The 11,860-nt window shown below is 37.3% G+C and overlaps 1 protein-coding gene across 1 annotated transcript; it reads right to left on the reverse strand.

Annotated features, from left to right (window-relative positions):
* Positions 1-1,462: 1,462 nt before the first annotated feature.
* slc13a1 (solute carrier family 13 member 1) lies at positions 1,463-8,735 on the reverse strand. Its single transcript, XM_027173500.2, has 15 exons — positions 8,453-8,735; positions 7,025-7,153; positions 6,802-6,938; positions 6,366-6,556; positions 6,161-6,200; positions 6,019-6,079; positions 5,340-5,500; positions 5,098-5,217; positions 4,756-4,854; positions 4,378-4,479; positions 4,119-4,213; positions 3,889-3,983; positions 2,402-2,563; positions 2,151-2,288; positions 1,463-2,039 (listed from the first exon to the last, which is right to left on the reverse strand). Exons 1-15 carry the CDS (start codon positions 8,555-8,557, stop codon positions 1,896-1,898), a joined length of 1,779 nt encoding a protein of 592 aa, XP_027029301.1. The 5' UTR covers positions 8,558-8,735; the 3' UTR covers positions 1,463-1,895.
* Between the last annotated feature and the right edge of the window lie 3,125 nt (positions 8,736-11,860).

Here is an 11,860-nt window from a genome sequence, read left to right on the forward strand (position 1 = left end):
CAAGCACCTGAGTGGCCTCCGGAGAAAGAATGATGTATAGGAGACACATGTATGTCCACATAAAGTTAGAAATATCAGAAACAAACATGAAGTTATCAAGAAATACACCAGAGTTGTGTGTATTGCCAGGTGCTGTGAGTTCTCCAGAGAGATGACTGGATGCATCCTCAAGGATATTTCTCAGCTCACTCTTACTGGGATTTAGTTTCTGGTAATGAGCTGTCATCCATGACAAAATATCCACTGGTTTTCATTCCAACCAAGCAAGAAACACAGCTGATTCCATCTGTTTAATGTCTAATTTTATTGTACTGATGTAGATCTGATGATACAAACCATGTATGATGGTAACATAGTAAAATCCACAGTGTTAAATAAAAACAACAGTTTTCTCATATTAAGCCAGCTGGGCACAAACGAATGCTGTAGTTGTTTTTTTTTTTAACAAAGTAAGAGATCATCCAGCCTGGAGGATATGGTTGTAAATCATATACAATTATCAGTTGGTATTTCCTCAAATATTCTCTCACTCACTTTCTACCGCTTTATCCGAACTACCTCGGGTCACGTGGAGCCTGTGCCTATCTCAGGCGTCATCGGGCATCAAGGCAGGATACACCCCGGACGGAGTGCCAACCCATCGCAGGGCGCACACACACACACACACACACTCTCATTCACTCACAGACTCACACACTACGGACAATTTTCCCCAGAGATGCCAATCAACCTACCATGCATGTCTTTGGACCGGGGGGGAAACCCCCGAGGCACGGGGAGAACATGCAAACTCCGCACACACAAGGCAGAGGCGGGAATCGAACCCCGACCCTGGAGGTGTGAGGCGAATGTGCTACCCACTAAGCCACCGTGCCCCCTCCTCAAACATTTGGAAACTTAAATAAATACAAGTGAGCCTTGTCTGGTCTAGACTTTCTAGTGAACCCTAAATGCTTGCCTTTCTTATTTATTTGGTTTGAACAACAATTCTAAGAACCTAAATGAGTATATTGACTATATCAATTTTCAATAGATTTTTTTCACATTTCACATTTTAGAGCTGCATTTATAAAAAGATGTTTATAAAAATAAAGTTAGTATACAGTCAACCCCCGAAATTATTCATACATCAGGCAGTCTGGAGAGAAACTTGGCCTTGGGCACCAGTGGACATTTCAGCATGACAAAAACACAAAGCACACAGCAAAAATGGTGAAGAAATGGTTAGCAGACAAAAACATTAACGTTTTTCAGTGCCCCAGCCAGAGTCCTGACTTACTGTAAATCCGATTGAGAATCTGCGGAGGGAGCTAAAGATCAGGGTGATGGCAAGGAGACTCTCCAACCTGAAAGAGTTGGAGCTCATCACTAAAGATGAATGGGCAAAAATACCAGTGGAGACATGCCAAAATCTGGTCAGCAATTATAGCAAGGTTTGATTGCTGTAATAGCCAAAAAAGGCTTTTCTATTGACTATTGAGAAGGGTATGAATTTTATTTTTTTCCCACACAATGATGCCTCTTGTACATCTTCTAATTATCTTATGGGAGACGCGTGTGTCATTTCTAAAAGTAACTTTAAGTCAGAATTTGCCAGGGGTATGAATAATTTCGGCTTGACTGTATATATATATATATTAGAATTTATTAAAGTATCTTCAATACAAAATAGCTATAAAACACATATTTATCTCATTTACACAATACTCTACAGTGTGCTAAGGGAACAATGTTACAAAACACGGGGATACCGTCACTGGTGAATTAAAGTTATATACATAGTGCTTTTTTACATTTACTACACAGATAAATACAGAGCACATTAACAAAGATACAACAATTATGTACGCTTTTCATCCTTCTTTACATTAGACACTGCAGTAAACTGTGATAGATTAGAAACCAGTTGTATTTGTTATGCCATATACAGGAGCCCAGTCAGGATAAGAATCCAGAGCAAAGATTGGTCTTCCCCATGTACTGATAGCCAATAGCACTGAAAGAACACCAATGACATTCAAGCCCAATCCTGCCTTGACCTAGACAGATTAAGCAACCATAAACAAAATGTTACCACATCGACTTTGAGATTGTACATTGATTAGGACTCAATTAAGTTGAATATTTAACTTATATTGATAAGAACTTACCATATCCATGATTTTTACATGCCCATATGCAAAGACAATGGCATTTGGAGGATTGGAAACAGGAAGCAAGAAGGAAAACGATACACTAAGAGTTGCTGGTATCAGCATGTACAGGGGGTTGATGTTGATGGCTTCAGCCTGAATACAACATACACATAATACTCTATTATTAATATGAATGCGGAAAAACATGCTGATTACTATGTAAATAGCACATCAGTGCGTTCCTATTTAGTCTACAGTTAACATACCAAAGGAGCGAGTATGGGCAGGAAGATGGTGATGGTGGCAGGATTGCTCGCCACTTCCGTAATGGATGTGACAATCAGACATGCAATAGCGACAATGGCCAGTACAGGCAGACTCCCCAATGGACTCATCAGATCCGCAACCCAAGTGGATAATCCAGATACCTGTGGGTTGGATAACAGAATGGGTTAAAAAGTATTCATGAACACGCCAATAAAGACATGGAAACAAGCAAAGAACGACTGCTTAGACCTTGGAGATCTCAAATTGTTGGCATTTTAACTTTAATTTTTTGAACTATAAAACATATGCAGACATCCCCTGCTATTTTGCAGACAAACACATGCTATTTTAAAACCCATGAGGAAACGTTTTTAATAAAAAAAAACTGTCATTTGATTTAAATCAACATTCAAGGGCTTCTGATTTTAAGAAAACTGAAGTTTGAATTAAGTTCATTTTTTTTTTTTTTAGAAAAGTGAACTGTGCAAATAATTGTAATAACTAAAAAATAAATATAACAACTTTGATCAATTTCACCACTGTAACAAAATTTACAGCATTTAGCAGATGCCCTTAACCAGAACAACTAACATTTTATCTCATGTTATACAACCAAGTGTTAAGGGCCTTGCTCAGAGTCAGAGATCTCTGGTGGATGTGGGATTTGAACTCCCAACCTTCTGAGTAGTAATTCAACACCTTAACCACATCTACATGCTTTATCTACCACATGCTACTTACAGTAGGGTTCTGGACCTCTTATTGAGCACCTTGAGTTCAGACAAGAGACCTTAGCAGGACATTGCAGATACGATATGAGACAACTGTCCTGCACCAAACACTTAAATGCTGTCAAAACGCTAACTGTCTTTAATAAAATAAGCTTCTATCTTTCACTGATTCTTACTCCAGATAGAACCTCAGTACTTTTAGCACCAAAACACACATGTTATGTCTTAAGAAGTCCAGAATGGATGTCAACTATATCCCTTTGAGGACATTCAGTGCTAAACTTGCCATGACATTTGGATTGCTGGATCAAAAGCATATAGTGCTTAGTCCCCTCTCAGTCCCCCGTTTTAACTATGCACAAAGAATAATAAGAGGCAAAGGCATTAATTTTTCAACCTCTCACACTGACAGAATACAAACAGAAAGAGTCATGGCTTTGATGGAGAAAAAGTGGATGCTTCGTAGCACTTACAACTCATTCTAATAATGCCACACTTACACAAAGAGCAAAAAATAGAATTGTGGGTACCACACTGATGGAACATATCTGTGAGAAACAGTTGCTGCTGCATGCTTGTAAGTGTATTGTGTATAGTGTGTGTGTGTGTGTGTGTGTGTGTGTGTGTGTGTGTGTGTGTGTGTGTGTGTGTGTGTGTGTGTGTGTGTGTGTGTGTGTGTGGTTTAAGGGAATCTGGGGGATTTGGAGGCCAAGTGAACACCTTGAACTTATTTTTATCTTATTTTTTGTGTTTACCTTAGTGCCCTCTGCTAATGCAAAACCCCCTCCCACAAGCAGACAGATCTCCCATGGCATACAGGCCTGGAATTCCTTCCATGATATCATAGAATCTAGGGGAAATTAAGGGAAGCATGTTAGCAGAAATTCTGTTGGCTGAATATTCATAAAATTAACATCTCACAAATACTCAAAGTTGATTGTCTAATTTTAATAGTATTTCAGGGTGATAAGGGTTAAGTATGTACTATAGTTATCTGCAGTGGGCCACTTAGCAGGGATGATGAAGAACAACATGCCCAGAAGGAGAGATACAGTGGCATCAGTTGCATATCCTGGATAACTGTAGAGAGAGACAAGACATCTTTAATTATTACTAAATGAGTAATTTATTTTAGGTTTTGCAGCTATGTTTAAAAATCAATGAGTGAATGGTAATTGGTTTATTAAACTGTTCTTAACCCCAAGTTGAAGAAAAGTGAGTTAGTGTGATCTCGGTGCACTCACTCAGGAAACAGAGATGCCCAACCTGGCATGAAGCCCGGCTCTCTCACAAACCACAGCACTGCCATCAGCAGGAAAATAGCAAGAGTTATCTTCTCCTGTCGGCTAAAGGGAAACACAAATCATACATGAAAGTATGTTAAAGAATTACTTCACCCATGTCTGGTTTCATACACACAAACAAATTTCAAACTCATTATGGATAACATATCGTTATTGTTTAAAAATGAGATTACTTACTTTACTATGGTTGTTGGAGATATACAATCATTTTTAAAACTACAACTCTCAAGCATTTGCACACTATTAACTATAACACTATTAACACTTATTACAACACTTAACACTTATTAACATGCATGACTCTTTGCAGTGCCAGACCTCATGCTTCCCAATGCATTGTACTGAGCTTTGATATGCTTGGATGCTGCAATCTGTCTCTCAGAAGGACCTCTCCTGAAGGACATTATGGAGCAGAAACTGAGGAGCAAAAAGAACAAACAGTCCACGATAATGAGGTAAGAACAGGTAATGATTAGTTTTTATATCCCATAACTCCACTGTGTGTGTGTGTGTGTGTGTGTGTGTGTGTGTGTGTGTGTGTGTGTGTGTGTGTGTGTGTGTGTGTGTGTGTGTGTGTGTGTGTGTGTGTGTGTGTGTGTGATATGTGAAGTACCAATAACAGGAATAAATGGGCCAAGAGATTTAACAGTTAACACTCACTTAGTGCCCAAAAACAGCCAGTGTATCCATATCCAAGACAAGAACAGGACAAGAATGCAGACTGGCAGACAGAAAATAAACCAGTTTCCAAAATTGATGGACTTGCATTTTGGGTACAATCTGTAAAAGTAACCATTAATACTTAAAATCATACCGTTTTAATATTTCAGTCTGATGAATACTGCAAAGTCAATCAAATACAAAACCATACATATGTCTGAGTTGCAGTTCTGAAAACTTACTGATGCATAAATTCAGCAAAGATTAGATTTGAAGATGTTCCTGGCAGAGTTGCCAGTCCACCGATGCTTGCAGAGTAGGCAATGGCCAGAGACAAACTTTTACACATCATTTCATCTTGATGTGTTCTGTAGTTCGAGTGTAGTGGAGAACTTGGCAGAGCCTGTGAGATAGATAAAGAAATATATATTTGTTTAACATTAAACAGTTACAATGGAAATACAAAATGTGACTTTACTAAACTAGAGTTAGTGAGACCATACTTTGACTGCTGGGTCAGAAGACAGCCCACTTAATTATCCTTAGAATATCCTTTAATTAAGATTAAAGTTAAATCCTTATACTGTAAATTGTAAATCATTTTTATGACTGTTTTTTTGTTGTTGCTTGTTTTATTGATATTATAATGTGTGTGTGTGTGTGTGTGTGTGTGTGTGTGTGTGTGTGTGTGTGTGTGTGTGTGTGTGTGTGTGTGTGTGTGTGTGTGTGTGTGTGTGTGTGTGTGTGTGTGTGTGCGCGTGTGTTTGTGTGTGTGTGTGTGTGTGTGTGTGTGTGTGTGTGTGTGTGTGTGTGTGTGTGTGCGTGTGTTTGTGTGTGTGTGTGTGTGTGTGTGTGTGTGTGTGTGTGTGTGTGTGTGTGTGTGTGTGTGTGTGTGCGTGTGTTTGTGTGTGTGTTATTTACTTCTGTAGAATGATCATCCTCTGGGACAGTAATAACAACTTTCTTAAGCACTTCCCCATTGCTGTATGGAAAAAAAAATAAATCAGTAAAGGAGATAATCCAAGCAATACAAGTAAATAAATTACTTTTCAATCATGGTCACCTTTTCTCATCTTTGGCTTTTTCACACTGTTTCTCAGCATCTAAGAAATCAAACAATGTAAGATTAAAAAAAAGAAGAAAGAAAGAAAGAAAGAAAGAAAGAAAGAAAGAAAGAAAGAAAGAAAGAAAGAAAGAAAGAAAGAAAGAAAGAAATGAAAAGAAATGAAATGAAAAACTGTTGGAGCTGAATGTTTTATGTAACTGACCTCCATCCAGCTGGAGTGCAGGATTACAGATGCCTTTCAATGCCTTATCATTCTGGCTATAGACCTGACCCTCAGCACCCATCACCTGCTGCATGACGGCTTCTGCTATCGGCATCACCATGGCCACTGTGGAGGTGTTACTCAGCCACATGGAGAGGAAAGCAACGCCTGTCATGAAGCCCAGCATCAACCTGGAGTGAATACATTAAATACATCCTGCTCACTTGATTTCTAAACATGTTAAAATTCTTCAAAAATGTTCATTTAATGAACATTAAATTTGAAGTATTTAATTCAGTCTCTAAATATCAAAGGCAGGTGTAATGCAATTAAAACAATTTATCAAAAGGTTTCCGCGAATCCAATATATTCCAAATGTCTGAAGAAAAGGGACAGCGAATAAAAAAAGAGAATGAGAACGATAAATAAGACCCACATGCCAGGGTTAACTCCAACCAAAGTGACCAGTTTGAGAGCAATTCGACGGTGCAGACCCCACTTCTCAATCGAGGTCGCGAGACAGATAACCCCAAGCAAAAGTAAATGGAAATCTTTAAAATACATCATTGCAACCTGTGTATAAAGAGAAGCTAACTTAGTGACATGACTCATATGTTGCAAACAAAGTGACATGAATCAGTTGGGGTTTTTTTGCTTACCTGTGTTGACTTCATAATGCCAAAGAGAGGAAAGAGAAGTGCTGGAAGAAGGGCAGTCACAGACAGAGGTAATGCCTCTGTCATCCAGAACACCGCCATCAGTATCAGTGTAAACGCACATTGAGCCACCTGATGGATATTACACCAATATTTAGAGTATATACACTGAAGTTGTGAATTCATTCAATTGAACAATTATCTCTAGTTAGGCAGCACTACCGATGGTTTGTATTTTATGGAGAAGTTTCTGTGCCAAAGCAACCACATGAAAGTAAAAATGTGAAGACTATACTGCTTTTTGACTGTGACATAAGGACAACATCGTATCCTGAACAGCAAATGTTTTCCTCTTAAGCAGAAGGAATTGCTTTTGGAATTAAATGTTATGAATGTAATTCCTCATTGCACTGGATAGCACTTTCATGACTGCATGCAATCTGTGTCAAATCATAGCCGTAATCCACACCCAGGGGTGTTTTGTTATCAGAGAAAGGGAGAAAGATTTACATTTTTGCCCTTATGCAACAAAGGAAAAGCTGTATCGTGTCAGTGTACTGCATTTCATGTAGTTCCCTTGGGGTGATTGCTTTTCTTTCTGGCACAGGATCATCTTCATTGTGCAGTATTTATTTGAAAAATGGGTGATTTGTCATTAAGATTTTATTCAGGTGTAGTTTTAGTTTTTTACTTTTAAGTTAACACACGTTACAAAGTTGGCTGGGCATTTTTTCCAGATGATTAACTAAATACCACGTGTTACTCTCATAAACCCATAAAAACACAATAAAAGTCAAAGGTTAAGGCTATCTTTCCAATTCATCCCAAAAGTGTTCAGTGGGGAGGACCCTATTTTGTGTACAGGGGCATTGTCATGGTAGAGAAGGATTTGGGCTTCACTAACTTACTTTCAGTGAAGGGAAATTTTACAGCACACAAAAACATTCTAAACAATTGTGTGCTTCCAAATTGGTGGCAACAGTCTGGGAGATGACCCACATACAAGTTAGATGATCAGGTGTCCATATACTTTTGGTCAAATATTCCTTCACTTTTTTGAATACAAATTTATAACCAAACAAAATCGTAGGTACAGTTTTTAGCACCCTACCTTCATAATGCTACATTACTGAAAGATATCACATGTTGTCTGTCACTAAAAATCTATAAACTGAGATTTGGTCTGGTTTTGGTCTATTTTTTGTTAAATATAAAAACTAAATCTTTTTTTAAATTTTTTTTTAAAAAAATGTTCATTTTAAGTATGTTCATGTTTTACATTTGTGTGTTCATACTTATTGAATAAAACTAATTTCATATCCGATGAGTTATTTTGAATCATGCTCACATTGATGAATATTTCAATTTTCTATTCCACATTCTGTTATTACATGTTTTTACCTTTGGACTGATGTGTTTGCATACACTCACCTTTGTGTTGATGAGTAGGGGAAGCGGCAGCATTAAAAGTGGTGTGAGAATAACGATCAACAGACTGCGAAGGCTCCATGCTGCTCCGATCAATGCCCTCATCATTGAGCTGGATGGTGTAAACTCGGTGACTCTACTGCATGACTTAATGCAGTAAGTGACTTAAATAGGCTGCCAGTGATTGATCTTTGCCCATGTACCACCTTTGACCTATATTCAGGCTGTTACTCGTTGTGAGATACCTGCAGAGGATGAATCCCACCACAGGAATGATTCAGTAGATTAAGCTTTAACATTCGTAGAATCCTGCGGAGGTAGTACGACCTCAGTGACACTCACTGTGAGTGAAAATGATTCGAACACAAGATCTGAGTTCTTAGAAGACAAAACAAGTACCTGTCACAGTGTGGGTATTAAATATTAAACCTCTTAGCAGGCATAAAATGATATAAATCATTACCATTGACCAATTGTTGAAATAAACAGGCATCTTAGAGGAACAGATACCAATTGTAATGCATCCTTTCTTTAAAAAAAAAAAAAAAAAAAAAAAAAAAGTATTATTCTGATTATTGTTCTGAACAATTTTGTTGCAATATACAGTAGTCAGTTAAAATTTCTGTCTGGATCCTGTACGCACTATATTTGACTAGTTTCTGTATTGTGTAAAAAGCACTAAACAGCTTACTATGGGGATTTCTGCTCTCTTCTGAGAAACAACTGTCTTCTCAGATCAGTTGTACCAGAATTAAAACCTGGAAATGAGATGCTTTTCCCCTAAAGCAAAGATCACAATGCTCCTGAAGCACTGTTAAAGAATAACAATATCACCTAGAAACACAAACTCGGAGATACAACAGTACATGATGCATGCTGGGCTCAGAAGCGGCTCATGGAACACTGGGACATTTATCTAGAATGAGAAAATTTCCATCTATAATTCAGTTGATGAATAACTACAAAAATGTGTTATCTGAATTCCAGTTTATTAAGTTTTATTGATGTATCGTCAGTCATTATGTACCGTCATCATGTCTTAGTATATCCCTGAAATGAAATGTTTTTTATTGAATTGGATGAGTCCATGATCTTCTTGCAAGAAAAAAAAATATATAATAATTTGATGTCTAAATTTATTGCAACCCAACCAAGTCTTGGCACAGAAAAAGAATGATCAAAAGGGCTTATGGTGCTGTAAGGATTAAATAATCTACAGATAATGATAAGAATCTGTTAAGTCCAAAGTCTATACACTAAAGTAACACTAACATCCATCTTTGTCTTTACAAGAAATGCAAATACACAAATGATGTAAAATATGCTAATCGGTAATAACATTAAAATCACTGAGAGGTGAGGTGAATAAAATTGATTATATATGATAAGGGATATATTAGGCACTCACTTGAGGATCAAATTGTAATAGGTAGACGACTGAGTCAGAGAATCTCCAGAACAGGAGGAACAAGGAAGGACAACCGGTTATCCAGAGATAGGGTCCTGGACATCCCAAGGCTCACTGACGCATGTGGGGAGTTAAGGCGAACCCGTCTTGTCTGATCCCACAGAAGAACACAAAGTCCTGGAAATTTCAAGAACAGTTTGAGGAGCATGACAAAGAGTTCATTGTGTTGAGCTGGCCTCCAAATTCCCCAGATCTCAATCTCAAGTCATTTTGGTGGCACAAACAGGACCTGCACAATATTATGCAGGTTGTTTAAATGTTATGGCTGATCAGTGTAAATGTTAGCACTTGTCTCTACAAGGCATTAAGGCAAATGGTAAGAGGAATAAAATCCCTTAAAAAAATATTTATTAATTTATTATTCATTAATTTATTAACAATGTAGCGTGCTATTTATGAATTCGATCCCCTAAGCAGATCACATATGGTGTTATGCATGTAATTGCACTTCACATGTGTTCCTTTAAATGATCTTTGTGCTGTAGTTTCCCTGATACACTATGGCCATGACACTTATAAAAGTTATAAAGTATACATTTTTACGAATACATTTTAAGTATGAATTTTTTTGTGAGATATTTCAGCTAAAAAGTGTTCATTTTTCCCTATGAAAGGAGACTTTTGGATCACGCTGTAGAATGAACATGAACCCTTTCACAGGCACAATATTGTGGGTAATAAGTAACCAAATGACTTTCATTGAAATTCAAATAGTAGTAAAGCTGCACTCAAGTACTTGCGAGATTATGGTTTCACACATATGAAGCACTTAAGTCACTCTCTCTACTACCAGAGTGATTAACAGCACTAATGTTTTATAATAAAAATTCCAGAACACATGAAACAAGAATTTATTTGACAAATGTTCCTGTCTATCTGCCGACTAATGCATCACTGCTGCCAAGTTAAACTGAAGTGGAGGCAAGTTTGCTCAAGCTGTGAATATACAATCACTCAGATTTGTTTATACAGTGTGTCTCATATGGTTGAGTATCTCCAGTGCTGTTTATCTGTCATCACATATCAGACTACACTGATGGTTCTAACAATTTTCTCAGGCCTTTTCCTATTAGAGTTTGTGTGTCACTGTTTCATCACATCACCAAGTCGCAGAACTCTTGCTCATGTGATATTTGCTCATGTAATTACATAATTAATAAACTAACTTGCTAATGGCTTCTTAAAGCTCTTTAAATAATGAGAACTTTTAATAATGAAGTCATGCATAGCCATTTTTTTCAGAACCTTAAGTATAGATTATTAAATAAAGGAACTGAATATTAGAACTACAAATGCCTTATTTAATGTCATTTATACAGTTTATACTTATGACATTGACGATGGTTCTCAAGACCTCCAGGGGTAACACATTTCTCCAAATCGATTTGTTTTTTTTTGCAAGAAATAGATATTCCTGCCCAGCTCAATATTATCAAGATGTGACAGAAGACTGAGTGGTATAAGAGAATTAAAAGGTTCTTCAGCTAAGTATTATTTTACGTGTCTAAACACTTACACAACCAGGTTATTGTAAATTTACATTTTTTTCTAGTTCTCCCTAAAATCGAAATTCAGATTGTTTTCCTTTTAATTTTTAATCTTAAAACATTATTTATTTTGTTCCCATTTTACTTGACAAAAACCTGCCATTTTAATAGTGTGTGTGTGTGTGTGTGTGTGTGTGTGTGTGTGTGTGTGTGTGTGTGTGTGTGTGTGTGTGTGTGTGTGTGTGTGTGTGTGTGTGTGTGGTTTAAGGGAATCTGGGGAATTTGGAGGCCAAGTGAACACCTTGAACTTATTTCTATGTTCCTTAAACCATTCCTGAACATTTTTTGTTGTTGCAGTAAACAGGGACTATATTAATAGACACTTGATACAGCATTAGGAGGAATGATCATTCAGAACATGGGCCTAGTAATGAAACAACCATGTATACTTTGTAA

Source organism: Tachysurus fulvidraco, chromosome 10 (genome assembly GCF_022655615.1).
Source record: "Tachysurus fulvidraco isolate hzauxx_2018 chromosome 10, HZAU_PFXX_2.0, whole genome shotgun sequence".
NCBI classification, from domain to species: domain Eukaryota; kingdom Metazoa; phylum Chordata; class Actinopteri; order Siluriformes; family Bagridae; genus Tachysurus; species Tachysurus fulvidraco.